This window comes from Mauremys reevesii, linkage group 2 (assembly GCF_016161935.1).
Source record: "Mauremys reevesii isolate NIE-2019 linkage group 2, ASM1616193v1, whole genome shotgun sequence".
In the NCBI taxonomy this organism is placed as follows: Eukaryota; Metazoa; Chordata; order Testudines; family Geoemydidae; genus Mauremys; species Mauremys reevesii.
The window spans coordinates 208,381,192-208,399,171 of record NC_052624.1 but is presented as its reverse complement, the minus strand read 5'-3'; the positions used below and the strand labels follow the sequence as shown (position 1 = coordinate 208,399,171).

Sequence of the window (17,980 nt, the reverse complement as noted above, 5' to 3'; positions counted from 1 at the left end):
ACACGTAGGGGGAGGCTCCGTGCACCTGCCCATTCCACCCCAGTGGACAGCCCAACCAAAAGGCTGTCATTATTTTGAAAGTTTTTTAGTGGCCTTTTCCTTCCCTCCTATCCTCCTCCCAAACCCCACCCGGGCTACCTTGTCAGTTCTCTCCCTCTTTTTATAATTAATTAATAAAGAATACATGATTTTTAAATGAGAGTGACTTTAATTTCCTTAGGAAGCAAGCAGTAATCGAAGGGGGAGGGTGGGTGGCTTACAGGGAATGAGTCAATCAACGGGGGGGGGGGGTTATCAAGGAGAAACAAACACAACAGTCACACCATACCCTGGCCCATGATGAAACTGGTTTTCAAAGCTTCTCTGATGCGCACCGCTTCCTGGTGTGCTCTTTTAATCGCCCTGGTGTCTGGCTGCGTGTAATCAGCGGCCAGGTGATTTGCCTCAGCCTCCCACTCCGCCATAAAGGTCTTCCCCTTACTCTCACAGAGATTGTGGAGCACACAGCAAGCAGCAATAACAAAGGGGACATTGGTTTGGCTGAGGTCTGAGCGAGTCAGTAATGTGCGCCAGCGCGCCTTTAAACGGCCAAATGCACATTCTACCACCATTCTGCACTTGCTCAGCCTGTAGTTGAACAACTCCTGACTATTGTCCAGGCTGCCTGTGTATGGCTTCATGAGCCATGGCATCAAGGGGTAGGCTGGGTCCCCCAGGATAACTACAGGCATTTCAACATCCCCAACTGTTATTTTCTGGTCTGGGAAGTAATTCCCTTGCTGCAGCCGTTTAAACAGAGTAGTGTTCCTGAAGACGTGAGCATCATGAACCCTTCCCGGCCATCCCACGTGGATGTTGGTGAAACGTCCCTTGTGATCCACCAGTGCTTGCAGCACCATGGAAAAGTACCCCTTGTGGTTTATGTACTGGGTGCCCTGGTGCTCCGGTGCCAATATAGGGATATGGTTTCCATCTATCGCCCCACCATAGTTAGGGAATCCCATTGCAGCAAAGCCATCCACTATGGCCTGCACATTTCCCAGAGTCACAACGTTTCGTAGCAGCAGCTTAATGATTGCTTTGGCTACTTGCATCACAGCAGCCCCCACAGTAGATTTGCCCACTCCAAATTGATTCCCGACTGACCGGTAGCTGTCTGGCATTGCAAGCTTCCAGAGGGCTATCACCACTCGCTTCTCAACTGTGAGGGCTGCTCTCATCTTGGTATTCTGGCGTTTCAGGGCAGGGGAAAGCAAGTCACAAAGTTCCAAGAAAGTGCCCTTACGCATGCAAAAATTTCGCAGCCACTGGGAATCGTCCCACACCTGCAAAACTATGCGGTCCCACCAGTCTGTGCTTGTTTCCCGGGCCCAAAATCAGCGTTCAATGGCTAGAACCTGCCCCATTACCAGCATGATCTCCAAAGCGCAGGGGCCCGCGGTTTGAGAGAATTCTGTGTCCATGTCCTCATCACTCTCGTCGCCGCGCTGCCATAGCCGCCTCCTCCTCCTCAACTGGTTTTGCAGGTCCTGGTTCAGCATTGACTGCACGAGAATGCACGAGGTGTTTACAACGTCCATGATTGCTGTTTTGAGCTGGGCAGGGTCCATGCTTGCCGTGCTATGGCGTCTGCACAGTTCACCCAGGGAAAAAGGCGCGAAATGGTTGTCTGCTACTTGCAAGGAGGGAGGGGTGAGGCAGGGGTGAGGCTGTACCCAGAACCACCCACGACAATGTTTTTTGCCCCATCAGGCACTGGGATCTCAACCCAGAATTCCAATGGGCAGGGGAGACTGCAGGAACTATGGGATAGCTATGGGATAGCTACCCACAGTGCAATGCTCCGGAAATCGACACTAGCCTTGGTACATGGACGCACAACGCCAAATTAATGTGCTTAGTGTGGCCGCGTGCACTCGACTTTATACAATCTGTTTTAAAAAACCGGTTTCTGTAAAATCGGAATAATCCCGTAGTGTAGACATACCCTTAGGCTTTCTTCAGCTCCAAGGGTACCACTCAGATCTCCCTTAGCATCCTAGGGATTTATGTACGTTCATGACTCCCATTACTGCATTGTACATGAAGCCTCTTTAAATGTCTCAAAATATTGTACAATTCTATAGTATAAAACCTGAGTAGAATATTGTCCCTACTCAGAAGGTGATGGTCCTATTTTTGACTTCCATGTTTTTTCCTAAACCTCATGATCTTCAAGGTAAAGCAAGGTTGCACAGATTGCAATCTATAAGAACGCTCAGATCCTGATCCTGCAAACACTCTGAACATGCTTAACTTTAAATCAGTAGTTCATATTGACTCCAATGGAATTATTCATGTGCTTACAGTTAAGTCTGAGCATAAGTGTCTGCAAGATTGGACAGTTAATAGTTACTATTTGGAAAGAACAAAACCTTTCCCAACTCTTTACAGATTAAGGGGAGAAATCCCAGGTAAAAGCCCTTCAACATAAACTTTAATTAAAATGGATCATCGATGGTGTACCTGTACAGGATGGGTTGAAATTAAATTCTAGGAGATTTATTATTATAATCAGCTACTACTTCTATGAAAAATCTCTATATTCTTGAAATAAGGCTGCCCTCTACTTGAGACTTGGAGTTCAGTTCCTACCTTAATGAAATATTACTCTCAATTCTAGAGCTAGATCAGATTCTTGGTTTCTGAAGCTAATCCTTTAATATCTGTTTTAATTAAGCACTCCTCAACCCACCTCCTGGACTGTGATACTTCTACGTAATCTCCTATAGTGTGGATCTGCAGAGGCAATTCAGGATGAAGAAAGAAAGATTACCCGTCAGTAAATGGAGTTCTGGCTGTACTGCTTCTGCAGATCCACACTGATAATTCTTCCTTACTCTATTTTTGAAGGCCTCCGGTGAATATTTGAAGGTAGAGAGGAACTGAGAACTGCTATAAAGACTGCCTTTAGCATTTCCTGGTCCTTGCACTTTCAGATCTTAGACAGACACAAATAGCTTCTAAAACTTTATAACTATCAGCGGTTCCATTGCTCACAAGACATGGCACAAAACTTCTATGATGTGGATCTGCAGAGGCAATAAATTTGGAAAATTCCAATTATTGGTTATGAATCATGTTACTTGTTTTAATTACAGGTGAACAGACTTGCTGACAATACAGTTATTATTTCATAAGCAATAAAGGAGACCATGACATATGTACAAAAAAGCAGATTGAATGCTGCAGCAAATATAAATACTATTATAAAATTAAATCAATTATTTGTTTTTAATTATTTTGTAATCATTGATCCATCTTTCCTCCAAACAATTCAGGAGATCCAACACAGGGAATGAGTCCCTCAATTTCTCTCTGTTTTTTCTTGTGAGTCACAATTCTATAGTGTAAATTTATTTTTATAATCATTTTGATTAAATATGGAGTTATTTCAAGGATTCATACCTCAAATGCTTTTTATTATGTATGAAAATATCCTAATTTATTAAAATTATACAAAGTCAGACACAGAAATCAAGAAAGTGTACTGATAAGGGTGAAACTTACTTCCAATAATGAAAGTTAAATAATTAATTAGAAATAAGTTTATAAATGTACCTCAGTGCCTCTGGGTGTTACAGACATGGTACAGCATGTTTATCTTTACCTGTATATATTCTTTTCCTTCACGTAATCATATTTTTCCCTGAAGTAGTTAAACGAATAACTTGTAAAACTGTACTTGTAATTTACACAGAAAGGAAAATACTTATTCGGAACACTTTTGTATTTTGCACAGAATTCAAAATCTATTACAAGCTGAAACTGCATGTACTAGAAAATGAAAATTTAGAACACTGTAAAAAATTTTTCCAATTATGATGTTTTTTAAAGATGCTTAAAATTCATATGTTTGCCAGGGTCACAAGACCAAAATGCATCAAATGTGCAAGCTCAGGCTTCACTTTCAATAACTTTTTTCAAGCTACTGCCACCTTCTGGAATAATAATGCATAAGTAAAATTCTGTGGCAGAAAAATAGGTTTAAAAATGTAAACTTTCAGTAACTCTGTATATTACTACTGAACATAATCAAAATATTTAGGCAGTAATATTACTAAGAAAAGACTCAAACCAAGAATCAGGAAACTATAGGCTTGTAGCTGTGACCTCAGAATCCAGACATACTCTAGAATGAGTTAAGTACAGTGAAACCCCGCTATAACGCGATGTTTGGGGTCCAAAAAATTCCCTCGCGATAAATCCGGGGTCGCGGTATAGTGGAGTTTCAAGCGAGTCAGTTTAAGTCAGTGGTCCCCAACGCGGTGCATTGATGTGTGCCGCCTAGTGCCCCTAGTGCCTAATGCCCAGCAGGGGACAGAAGCCGCGGCCCCATGCCTGCCGGGGACAAAGAACTCCAGGGCTGCGGGCGCCAGTGCTCTCTGTCCCCGGCAGGCGTGGGGCCATGGCTTCTCTCACCTGCTGGGCACTAGGTGGGGGCACATCAATGTCCTGGTGGGCGCCATGGCATTGGGGACCACTGGTATTAGGCCTTAAAGGGGAGCCAACTTATGATCGCATTATATGAGATTTCGTGTTATGGCGGGGTGCTTTATTGCGTGGTTTGACTGTACCCTGTTTCATGCTTCTTTCTGACTAGTATGTATACCAGTACCATTTTTAATACTTGCCATTTATTACATTCTGTATAATGAAGAGCAAGAATTTTAACTATAGCATCATGAATAATTTTGTTTAGCCGTTCTATTCATTATATTTAATGTTTCCCACTTCATAGCAGATTTCATATTACTGAACACTCATTAGGAAATGTTTTGGAAGGGTGAGATCAGACAAATTTCATGCGGTATCACTGATGAGTCCAGGGAACTCCCTGAGGACTTCTGGAATATTAGACACAGTGGCAGTGAGCAAAAGTCAGACAGATCACTTAAAATAATTAGTGAAAGTTTTGAGAATATAAGTTATTTATGTTTAACAGAAGATTATCCAAGGTTTGGATAGGTCAGAGCTCAGAGCCCTCCAGAAATAAGTAAGTGCTGTAGAGCTACGGTAGTCAATCCTCCTGCCACCAACTTAAAACTGAACCAGGGCAGGCCCAGCGTGTTAGAGACCACTGCTTTTAATACAGACTGCCGAATGAGCTAGAAGGACAGATTTGTTGCTGCAATCAGTTTCTCCTAAGCAAAACAAAGAGGTGGAAATGTCAAACAGACAGTTACATTTCCCAGCCTGGGGACAGTTCTAACTTGCACCAGCTAACTATAGTCCATAAGGGTCCATACACCAGCTAGGAATAGTCTGATGGCTTGTCTACACTGGGTGGTGTGGGGGGGGATCGATCTAAGATACGCAACTTCAGCTACGTGACTAGTGTAGCTGAAGTTGAAGTATCTCAGATCAATTTACCTTGGGTCCTCACGGCGCGGGATCGACGTCCACGGCTCCACCGTCGACTCCGCTACCGCCATTCACGCTGGTGGAGTTCCGGAGTCTACGGGGAGCACGTTCGTCTAGATGAGATGCGATATATCGATCCCTGAGAAATTGATCGCTACCCGCTGGACGTACCCAGAGTATATCACACCCTGGCCACTGCACCCCAAACCCTGTTCTAAATGCTGTGAGTCAAAAGGTGCAGAAGCCAGCTACTGTGTATCTACACATGCTGGAGACTCCCCCATGCCAAGCATCACCCTGGCTGGGGAATCTCTGTTCCATCTGCACTGCTGGGGAATGTATGGTCATTAAAGGTCCCTATAGCACTTTTCATTGGACTAGAGCTGTTAACTCACATGCTGTTCAAATTTTAACTTTGGTAATTACATTCTGCCTGCCTAGCTTCTCCAGGGCTTAGTTAGATAAGGTATCTGCTTCCAGGCCCAAACTAACTACTGTGTTGTTTTGTGCCATTTAAAAGCAACCATAGTCCCCACCAAAGGTGTTTGTATTTCAGTACTCAATGACATGACTTCTGTGCTTAATGTGTATTTCACTTTTGTTAGGTTCATATCACGCTTTAGGATCTGACTGGATAAAATAGACTATATAAAATTATTGTTTCTATTATCCCATGCTAATACCAATAAAACCCGCAAAAACACAGTCTGAGCATTTCTAAATATTTATTTATTCTCACACATTATGAGAAGTTCTGTTATCTGCACATTAGGTTAACAAGCCTCTTCTAGCTACTGAGTGGCTTTATAGTTAATATTTTCTAAAGCTACTTTTATTTAAAATTCACTTTTTCTTTAGCTGAAACATTTGCTTTTAATAAAAACTGGTTTTCTGCCTGTGTTCAAAGGCCTGAGTAGGTATTTTCAGATCCTGCAGTTTAATATATGGATATAGATTGGAATTAAGGAATTTGACTTCCTGGGACCAAACTCTAAAAGTAACCTAACATATATTATAAGTCAAAATAAAGAATTCTATATCAATGGTACAAAGGGTTTAAAGAATATAATTATGATAGAAATTATCCATCAAGATTAATGCTTGTAACTTTATATAATGCCCTGTTCTCAACATAATTTAAGATATGTACAAAATGTACAGTAAATATCTATTTGATTAGATTGTTTTATTTATGCACAAGTCTTACTTCATTTCAGCTGTTGCAGCAATTACCTCAATCCTTCCGATTCATGCATCTAGTACTCCTGGGGGAATTTTGCATCACTGCGTGGGTGCAGAATTCATGGCCCCCGCAGACTTCTTTGCTTACCTGCAGAAAAATGACTTCTGACGGTGACGCAAAGGGAAGTCGCAAGAGCGGTCATGCATCCACTCCCTGGCAGTGCAGACAGGTCAGTTTGGGCATCCAGAGCAGCTGGTAGAGACATAAATCACCGCCGGGGAGGCATGGGGGCTGGGTAGTCATGTGTGTGAGAGACACTCTGTCCCTCTTGCTCGCTATTGCAGCACACTCGGTGTGGAGGGGCAGGGGTCTGGGGTATTTCTAAAGAAGTAGGCGTGGGGCAGGCTCTGTTCCCTGAGGCAGAGCAGAATTTAGCAGCCTGCCTGCTTAATGAATTGTTCCCATTGTTCTTAGTGAATTTCCCCAGAAGTATAAAACAGGTGTAAAATTTTTACGGGTCCTTTACATTGCCAGAGTGGTGTAAAGGAGCCTTATTGTAAAGGACCGTATGACCTTATAAATGCTTATGGTGCTTTAGTGATTAGAACTGGCCAAAATTTTTTGACTGAAAAAATTTCCTATCAAAATGAGCTCCATGAATTGTTTGCTACTGACCTTTTTGGAGATGGTCAGTAGCCAGTATTGTGAGTTTGAGTCCCCAGCCCTCCCTTCAGTTACCTATGATGTAACACTGAGCATATGGCTGCATATATTTGTTGACTAATAATTAGAAGTAAAGGGTCAATACTAGCTACATTACTATTAGACAGAGGGGGTTTGGAGATTTCCTCCAATGCTCCCCACTCCCATTCTCCATCCATTGTATTGTAGTTTAAATAAATTACCAAAATAATTGAAACTAGACAGATTATATTGCATTATTTTGACAAAAAATGCAGAATTTTGAAGAATTTTTAAATATTGTGCGCATAATTTTTCATTTTTTGGCACAGAATTCCCCCAGGAGTAGTTTTGTTAACATAATAGGTTTAGAGAGATGTACAACTGAAAATACAATAAGTAATTTTTAGAATTTTCCATCTTCTGCCACTTACACATAGATTTCTTCCAGGCTATTTGTTAGTTCAATATAATCCTGTCCTCGAAGCCAAGGGGCACTAGAATGACCAAAAAAAAAAACAAGGAAGTTAGTGCCTACAAACTGTGAGTTTTGGTGTCTTTGTTTAGCTCGAAAAATGATTGATTTAAAAAAATTACACTCAAAAGTAAAACCTTTAAGACAAAATATTGTCAGCTGTTCCCACTAATAAAGATTTTGGTTTTCTAACATCTCAGGTTAAGCAGTCTTCCAAGATATTCTACTGCTCCCCTCTAACGCCCTACTTTGGGATTACGCCATCACTCCATTTGAAGAGGGCTCAACACACTTTCCATTAGCATGGTTCCAGAGTTGCTCTGAGCATAACGTAAGCTCTCTCCACTGCCTCCCCAAAAGCTGTGCATGCTGCTGCTTTTGTTCTCTCTGTCCCTGCTGCCATCCTGGCCTAACACACTTGCCCAGTGATCCTTTAATCCTGTAGTGCTAACATTTCAATCCCAAATTAAACTGTAAACTTTACAAAAGTTTGTTAACATCTCTAATTCCCAGGATGTATATGCAATTCAACCAGAGCTACCTTAAACTTCTACAAGCAGCTGCAATAATAATAATTTGAAAAAAAAATGCAGTAAATGTGTAAAATAAAAATCTGTTAACAAAGAGACATCATTTACTTCAGTTGATAAATAGGTGGGGCTGAAGCTGGATATTCAGAAGGGAGAATCACCTAAAAAGAACGTTAAATATAAATATTCATCAAGCTGGACCTCCAAAACTAGCTAAATTAAAAATGGACCATGACAGAACCAATTAGAGTATTTGGATAGTAAGCAGTGTTATAAAAAGGAAGAAATAGGTTGCTCCATTATTATGTGATGATACAAAGGCTGTATTTCTATTGTGAGCGTATAATTCAGGCTTTTGCCCATCTGTGATACAAACAAAGTATCATATGGTCTCTGTAAACAGATAAACATACTCTCTGTAAATAGATAAAGTGGCATACGATATATCCTTTACTATAAGCAAAAAAGGTTAGAAGAAATATAACTGTTTAGGTGGCTATTTGATTTACTAAGAAGTATACGTAGATACTTCAGCCCTGTCTACACTAAACAAAAACGTATTGCAACAAACTATTGCTTGGAGTTCTCTTGGCTTGTAATACTGTACAAAACCATGTAGGACAGATATCCTAAACATTTTAAAAACACTGATTGCAACACCTAATAGAAAAATCTTTCAGTCAGGTCAGGCTGAACTGTAATGCAGTCTAAAATGGTTTCTTTCTAATTCTTGAATAAAGAAATAAGAGAACCAGCTGCACCAATTCAGACAATCCTTCTATGCAAAATACAGTATATAAATAGATAAATAGTGAAAGACACTTTTAATTAAAATATTTAAGGATGTGGAATAAGCAAAAATAATTACTGAAAAAGTTAGCAGATACTGATATTTTATGGAGACAATAACTGAACAGATTGTGAAAAGCCTTTATCCTATGACTGGATCCATAGGAGCAGACCCTTGAGCCTATATGGAGCCCCATTAAAAAAGGCACAAAGATCCACCCTGCATGATTCCGATAGCTGAATTTGGGCCAAACTCTGTACCAACACCATACCTGCAAACGGAGAGTCCATTTTGGCTGCTCCAAACAATCACTAATCTTAATGCAAAATATCCTTTCATCTTCATCAACAACACACCAGTCATCACCATATATAGATGAGAGAGCGTCAATTTCATCAATCTACAAAAAAAGAATGTTAAAAAACTGAAATCCTCTAAAAAAAAAAATCCTCTAAGGCAGTGGTTCCCAAACTTGTTTCACCGCTTGTGCAGGGAAAGCCCCTGGCGGGCTGGGCCAGTTTGTTTACCTGCTGCGTCCGCAGGTTCGGCCGATCGCGGCTCCCAGTGTCTGCGGTTCGCTGCTCCAGGCCAATGGGATCTGCTGGAAGCGGCGTCCAGTACGTCCGTTGGCCCGCGCCACCTCCAGGCGAACCGTGGCCAGTGGGAGCCGTGATCGGACAGACCTGTGGACACGGCAGGTAAACAAACCGGCCTGGCCCGCCAGGGGCTTTCCCTGCACAAGCGGCGAAACAAGTTTGGGAACCATTGCTCTAAGGTGCTGAGCACCCTTGATTCCCAATCACCAGAATTGTGCCCCTATCTGTACATGAAATGAAAGTTGTCAAACACATAATTTTCTGCACTGATATGATTTTTGCATCTTTTCAGTGTAACACATCAAACATTTTAAATGGACACCATCAACTTGAAAAAAGATGTCTAAAAATGTCATACTATAGGTATCCACCTGCATGGAGCCCAGTTAAAGTCAATGCAGCTGGCTCTATGCAGTCACCGGAGTCTGCAAAGAACTCATTGCAGGATTGGGCTCTATGTAAACACATTACTCTGAATTTACCAATTATATTGACAGGACAAATGGTTCTTGAAAAATGATACAGCAGACAAAACATTTAGATTAGATATGGGGTCTCAAACACACGGCCCCGGAGTTATTTCTTGCAGCCTGCCAAACTCCCATCCCCTCTTCCCCCCCCCCACCGCCCCCAGCGCGCCGCGTCTCCGCTCACCCGCCTACCTCCCAGCACTTCCTGCCGCCAAACAGCTTTAACAGAAGTAATTCTAAAAGTAAGTGTGTGTTTTGTGCTTTGAGTGAGCTGCATTACTGAGTGGTTTTTATTTTATTAAAACCCCTCGGAAATTACTTTGGCATCAAAAAAAAGAACACTCATGGAAGAAAAGAGAGTTTTCCCAAGACAAATGGGAGAATTTATATTTTTTTACAGAGGTAAAAGATAAAATTCAATGGCTTATTTGTCAGCAAATGATTGCTGTTCCCAAGGAGTATAACATGCATCGGCACTACGACACGATGCACCATGAAAAATATGATGCATTCACCAGAAAAAATCCAAGAGGAAAAAGTTCGGCAATTTAAAGCAGCATTTGCCAAGCAAAGAAATTTCTTTTCGGAGTTTAACAAGTCTAGTGAAGATTCAGTAAATGCAAGTTTTGTGATAAGCGAAGTAGCTAAATCATTGCTACCTTTTACAGAAGACCTATTCATAAAAGAATGTCTTGTGAAGGCCAGCGAAATTTTATGTCCTAATAGGAAGAAAGTTTTTGAAGGCATAAGCTTGTCTGCCAATACAGCTGCCTTCAGGATAACAGATTTAGCAGATAATGTGCAAAAACAATTGATTCAAATGGCAAAAGACTTTGAAGCATTTTCAAGTGCTCTTGATGAGAGTACAGATGTATCACATACCACACAGTGTGCAGTGTTCATTAGAGGCTTGGATTGCAATTTGAATATAACTTAAGAATTGCTAGACTTATTGCCACTGAAGGGTACCACAATAGGACGTGACATATTTCAAGGACTGTAAGAGTGTATTGAAAAAGCTGCGCTGCCATGGAACAAACTCGTATCTTTGGCTACGGACGGAGTGCCATCAATGTGCTCCGAAAATGTTGGTGTGGCTGGATTATTGAAGACCATACTGAACAACCTCAATACACCAGGAATTAGCTTCACAAGTATACACTGCATTTTGTACCAAGAAGCCCTGTGTAGTAAAAGTCTACAAATGAAGGAAGTTATGGATGTAGTTGTTAAAACCATTAATGCAGTGGTCCCCAATGCAGTGCCTTTGGGTGCAATGGCACCCGCCAGGGCATCTATGTGCACCCGCGTACCGTCCAGCGGACAAGCATCTGCTGAAATGCTGCCGAGAAGCAGCGTAATCCAGATGCGTCACCGCCGAAATGACGCTGATTTTCAGTGGCATTTCGGCGGCGACACCTCTGGATGACGCTGCTTGTTGGCGGCATTTCAGCGGCAACGCCTATTGATGTTGCCGCTTCTCAGCGGCATTTCGGCGTATGCTCGTCCGCCGGCCACGGTCCTTGGTGGCTCGTCGTCCGATACCCGCCATATGAAAAAGGTTGGGGACCAGTGCACTAATGTTATACATGCACGAGGGCTGAATCACTGACAGTTCACTTCTTTTCTAGCAAGTATGGACAGAGAATATGGGGAACATCTGTATCACACTCAAGTTAGATGTCTGAGTCGTGGAAATGTTTTGAAGCGTTTTTTGCATTTAGAGAAGAGATTGATTCCTTCATGAAAATGAAGAACAAGGAGGTTACACAGCTTGCTGATTCCACTTTTATCTGCAACCTTGCTTTTCTAACAGATGTACCTGATCACCTGACTGCACTGAACTTGAAGCTCCAGGGTAGAAAACAGGTGATAACACAGATGTATGATGTATGTTAAGTCACTCAAAGTCAAGCTTACTTTGTGGGGGAAACAGCTGACTGCTAGCAATTTGGTCCATTTCTTGACTCTGAATTCCTTAGGAAAAGTTGAACCTAAATCCTTGAAAGAATATGCAGATATCATTTCTAATTTACGCAAACAGTTTAATGTGCGGTTTAAAGATTTCAAGGCACTTGAACACCATTTGCTGTGGAAATTGACAATGTTGCAGAGGAAATGCAGATGGAGTTAATGGAGCTTCAGTGTGATACTATTTTGAAACAGAAGTATACAGATGTTGGAATTCCAGAATTCTACCGGTTTCTTTCACAAGAAAGATTTCCCAGGTTATTCTCTGCTTCTGCAAGGGTAATGGCAATGTTTGGAAGTACATATATATGTGAACAGTTTTTCTCTTCCATTAAGATTAACAAATCTGTGTTAAGGTCAAGGCTCACTGATGAACATTTGAAAGCAACACTGAGATTGGTTTCGTCTCAGGATATCAAACCTAATATTGCTGCTCTGGTTGATGCAAAAGGCTGCCAGCTAAATGGCCAAAATTAGAACTGACTTTTCACATTACAATTTTTAAAACATTAATATATTGCATACTATATTACTCTTAATTTTTTTTCATTTTTTACTATACTTTTGTATCGTTGTATTAAAAGGTTGCCGTGATGCGGCCCACGGGCCAATGTACTAGTCCTCATGTGGCCCTCGTGGTGATTTGAGTTTGAGATCCCTGGATTAGATGCTGGTTTCTTGGGAAATAGTAACAGTTTGACAGCTTTAATGTAATGACTTTTCTGCTTTTAAACTCTCAACAACAAACTTGCTTTATGCCTGGTCTATACTAGGAGTTTATGTTGAATTTAGCAGCGTTAATTCGACTTAACCGTGCACCCGTCCACACCAGGAAGCTAATTAGTTCGACCTAGAGGGCTCTTTAGTTCGAATTCTGTACTCCTCCCCGACGAGGGGAGTAGCGCTAAATTCGACATGGCTATGTCGAATTAGCCTATGTGTGGACGGAAATCGACCTTAGTAGCTCCGGGAGCTATCCCACAGTGCACCACTCTGTTGACGCTCTGGACACCAGTCCGAGCTTGGATGTTCTGACCAGCCACACAGGAACTTATGGGCTGCTCCCAAGCCGAGGCGGCCCAGCAGAGCCAGTGGAGGGAGAACCTCTCTCAGTACCAGCGCTCAGACAGCGAACGGGAGGAGAGGTGGTGTGAGGAAGACAAGCAGGCACCTCAAACGCTGCTTGGACTAATGAGGGAGCAAACGGACATGCTCCGGCGCCTTCTGGATGTTCTGCAGGACCGCAGGCAGGAGGACAGAGCCCCCCTGCAGTGTATCTGCAACCGCCCTCCCCCGCCACAAAGTCCCACACCTCCCGTCACCCAAAGTAACCAGAAGGAGTGGCGCCAGGGGCCGTGAAAACTGTCACTGCACCCCAGCACAGTGCTCAAGTACCCAAAAGCTCTCATTCCCTAAATTTTGAGAAGTCCTTCCCTTCCTGACTCACCCAAGCCCCAATCCCAGTTTCATCCCCTAACTGTCTAGTTGATTATTAAAAATACTTTGCTGTTAATTACTGTTTCCATCATGTTTTTGTACAGAAGACTGTGATTGAAGGGGGGGTGGGGGTGGGAAGGGGGTTGGTAATTGCATAGGACAGTCACCTTTACCAGGGTACAGACACGGGGGCAGGATCAGCAGGTCACACACACAGTGCAGTCAGTAGTGGGGTACGTGACTTTGTAGCGAGGGAGGGCAGTTACAGATCTTATGCAGCGGTCCTTGTCCTGGACCACTGAGCCACACAGCAGGGGAATCTGTATCCGTCCTCCTCCGCAACAAGGTCACATAGCCCCCGCACACAGAGTCCCAAAAAAGGAGGGATGGCAGGCTCTCTTGAAACAACCAGTGTCATTCCTCGAGTTTAGAGGCGGTCTTTACATCACCGCACACCCTACCCAGCACAGCCTGCGTCCCAGTTTCAACCCTTTAACGCAAAGTCATTAATAAAGAAACCTTTGTTAAGTAACAATGGACCATGGATTTTATTTTTACACGTGTGTTGGAAGGGGGGAAACGGGGTGAACGGGGTATGTAACTGCAGAGGATAGTCAACAGTAACTGGGCAAAAAACAGGGGCAGGTTCAGCTTTTCTGTAAAGAAACTGAACAGTCACAGGTCACGCTGCTCGCTGAGGAACCTAGCTTTCAAAGCCTCCCGGATGCACAGCGCTTCCTGCTGGGCTCTTCTAATCGCACGGCTGTCTGGCTGAGCATAATCAGCAGCCAGGCGATTTGCCTCAACCTCCCATCCCGCCATAAAGGTCTCCCCCTTGCTCTCACAGAGATTGTGGAGCACACAGCAAGCTGCAATAACAATGGGGATATTGGTTTCGCTGAGATCCGAGCGAGTCAGTAAGCTTCGCCATCTCCCATTGAGACGTCCGAAAGCACACTCCACCACCATTCTGCACTTGCTCAGCCGGTAGTTGAAGAGTTCCTTGTCACTGTCCAAGGCGCCTGTATAGGGCTTCATGAGCCAGGGCATTAGCGGGTAGGCTGGGTCCCCGAGGATCACAATAGGCATCTGCACATCCCCAACAGTTATTTTGTGGTCCGGGAAGAAACTACCTTCCTGCAGGCAGCTAAACAGACCAGAGTTCCTGAAAACACACGCGTCATGAACCTTGCCCGGCCATCCAACATTGATGTTGGTAAAACGTCCCCTATGGTCCACCAGTGCTTGCAGCACCATTGAAAAGTAGCCCTTTCGGTTAATATACTGGCTGGCCTGGTGGGCCGGTCCCAGGATAGGGATGTGAGTTCCATCTATAGCCCCACCGCAGTTTGGGAATCCCATCGCGGCGAAGCCATCTATGACGACCTGGACATTTCCCAGGGTCACTACCTTTGAGAGCAGTAGCTCAACAATTGTGTGGGCTACTTGCATCACAGCAACCCCCCCGGTAGATTTGCCCACGCCAAAGTGGTTCGCTACTGACCGGTAGCTGTCTGGTGTTGCAAGTTTCCAGAGGGCTATGGCCACTCGCTTCTGCACAGTTAGGGCTGCTCGCATCCGGGTGTCTTTGCGCTTCAGGGCAGGGGACAGCAAGTCACACAGTTCAAGGAAAGTGCCCTTACGCATCCTGAAGTTTCGCAGCCACTGTGATTCATCCCAGACCTGCAGCACTATGCGGTCCCACCAGTCTGTGCTTGTTTCCCGGGCCCAGACTCGCCGTCCCATAGCATGAACATGACCCATTGCCACCATGATCTCCGCGGCGCGGGATCCCGTGCTTTCTGAGAGGTCTATGCCACTCTGAGACTTCATGTCCTCACCGTGCTGCCGGAGCCTCCTCGCCCAATTTCTCAGCAGCTGTCCGTGGAAGAGGTGGACGATAAGGTGCAAGGAGTTGACAACGGCCATAAGTGCAGCGATGATCGCAGCGGGCTCCATGCTCGCAGTGCTGTGGCGTCCGCGCTGTTACTGACCAGACAAGTGCGCGAACAGATTTCCCGCCGGCGCTTTCAGGGAGGGAGGGCAGGAGTGACGGTTGAATGATGACAGTTACCAAAGACCACTCTCGACACATTTTTTTCCCCCAGCATTCATTGGGGGCTCTACCCAGCATTCCAATGGGCAGCGGGGACTGCGGGAACTGTGGGATAGCTGCCCACACTGCACCGCTTCCAATGTCGACGCTTGCCCCGTTAGTGTGGACTCACAAAGTCGAATTAGTGTCCTTAGCGTGGATACACAAATTCGACTTTGTAAGGTCGATTCCACAAATTCGACTTAAGTTGAATCGAACTACTCTTGTAGTGTAGACATACCCTTATTGTACATTTGATTTCCCTGCTTGTACATATTTTTAACAGACAAAAACAAAGGTGGTGCCTACTACAGTAGTGTGTTTGGTAAATTTCCCATTGTCCCACCTGTGGTAACAAACTGTGCCATTCCTAGCATAGATGAGGCTCCTGCAGCCACTGGCATTTTTAATACACAGTGGCTCTACATAGCATAGCATTGAACACACAGACATGCAAAGGTGAAACTGTGCCAGTGGTAGCAGCCGTGCTGGGAAACGTTCCAGTGGTTCTCAGGCTTTTTGAATTGGGAACCCCTTTCACACAGCAAGCCTCTGAGGGCAACCCCCCCTTATACAGCTCACGACCTCCCAGGTAATAACCTTGTAACCCCCTGAGGGGTTGCAACCCCCAGTTTGAGAACCCTGGTTAAGAAAAAGCTTAGTGGAGCCAAGGACATGGACCCAGCACCCCTGGAGAAGGCTGCTAGGCCTTACAATACACATGATAATGTGAATGGGGACTGGCCAGGCCCCTGGTCCCATGTAACAGCCATACTGTGAGGGGGGGGGGCCCACAGGGGGAAGAGGCTGGCAATTGAGGGGCACGGCCAGGCCTCTCAGGGCACTGGGGGTGGAGACTGAAGGCTGGGTGAGGGGCAGGGGTCTATGGCGGGAGGCTGGTGGGGAGGGGGTAGCCTGGCAGGGCTCACAGGGGGCTATAACCTGGCAGGGCTCACGGGGCTATGGAGGAGGCGGGGGCAGCGCGATAGCCTGGCAGGGCTCGTGGGAGGCTATGGCAGGAGGGGCGATAGCCTGGCAAGGCTCGCAGGAGCTGTGGTGGGAGGTTGGGGGAGGCGATAACCTGGAAGGGCTCACGGGGCTGTGGCAGGAGGCAGGGGCCAATAGCCTGGCAGGGCTTGCAGGGGCTATGGCGGGGTGCGGGGGCGATAGCCTGGCAGGGCTCGCGGGGGTTATGGCAGGGGCGGGCGGGCGATAGCCTGGCAGGGCTCGCGGGGGCTATGGCGGGGCGGGCGGGCGATAGCCTGGCAGGGCTCATGGGGGCTATGGCGGGCGATAGCCTGGCAGGGCTCGCGGGGGCTATGGCGGGGGCAGGGGGCGATAGCCTGGCAGGGCTCGCGGAGGGCTATGGAGGATGGGGGCGATAGCCTGGCAGGGCTCGGGGGCTATGGAGGGATGGGGGCGATAGCCTGGCAGGGCTCGCGGGGGCTATGGAGGATGGGGGCGATAGCCTGGCAGGGCTCGCGGGGGCCATGGCGGGGCGGGGGCGATAGCCTGGCAGGGCTCGTGGGGGCTATGGCGGGGGGGCGATAGCCTGGCAGGGCTCGTGGGGGGCTATGGCGGGGGGGCGATAGCCTGGCAGGGCTCGCGGGGGGCTATGGCCGGGGCGGGGGGGCGATAGCCTGGCAGGGCTCGCGGGGGGCTATGGCGGGGGCGGGGCGGGCGATAGCCTGGCAGGGGGCTGGGGAGCTGGACGGGGCGGGTCTCGCAGGAGGAGCCACCCCCGGCGGCGGGGCAGCGCGCCCAGCCCGGCCGGGGCAGGCTCCGGGGCCGAGCCCTGCGGGTTTACCCCCCGCGCCCCCGTCACTCACTTGTCTCTGGGCCGTTTCCGGGTCACTCGCCGCCATTGCCCCCCCCCCGCGTGCACGGTGCGAAGGCGCATGCGCGGCTGGACTGACAGGTGGCGGCGGAGGCCTTGGGCTGCTCCGCTGATGAGCAGCGCAGCGTCCCGCGGGCAGCGGCGGGAGGGTGGCCCCGGCGGGGCGGGGGAGGGGATCAGTGACCCCAGCAGATGGAGTCGGTGCAATCGGATCTGCTAGTTAGTAACCCGCGGGCCGGCTGCGCTGTTCGCCGTGAAACGTGCCTAAAACCCCCGCTCAAATCCATCCAGCGTGTTGCTATTTCCCTGCCCGCCCGTCCAGCGTCTGCAGCACCAGCCTCTCTTAATTCAGTTGTAAGCACTCCAAGGCCTGGACTCTTTTAAAGTGAGTTCCAAACACGCAGCACGATGGGGCCCGATCCTGATTTTAGCCTCTAGACGTTAATATACGGTGACAAAACTCTCAATGTTTTAATTTCATTAAAGCTGTCACATAATTCGGAGGCAGCCAT

The 17,980-nt window shown here is 46.2% G+C and overlaps 1 protein-coding gene across 4 annotated transcripts in view; it reads right to left on the bottom strand.

Moving 5' to 3' along the window:
• Positions 1 to 17,656, bottom strand: part of IMPACT (impact RWD domain protein) — a 57,642-nt gene extending 39,986 nt beyond the window's left edge. For 2 of the 4 annotated variants that reach the window (XM_039527198.1, XM_039527199.1), the window contains exons 1-4: positions 17,461 to 17,651; positions 9,334 to 9,462; positions 8,381 to 8,433; positions 7,702 to 7,764 (exon numbers count right to left, since the gene is read on the bottom strand). In XM_039527198.1, the coding sequence (XP_039383132.1) occupies positions 7,702 to 7,764; positions 8,381 to 8,433; positions 9,334 to 9,462; positions 17,461 to 17,496 (281 nt within the window). In that variant the 5' untranslated portion in view covers positions 17,497 to 17,651. Of the gene's footprint in view, positions 1 to 7,701; positions 7,765 to 8,380; positions 8,434 to 9,333; positions 9,463 to 17,460 lie in introns of all 4 variants that reach the window. The other 2 variants (XM_039527201.1, XM_039527200.1) reach the window with 2 other exon arrangements.
• Between the last annotated feature and the right edge of the window lie 324 nt (positions 17,657 to 17,980).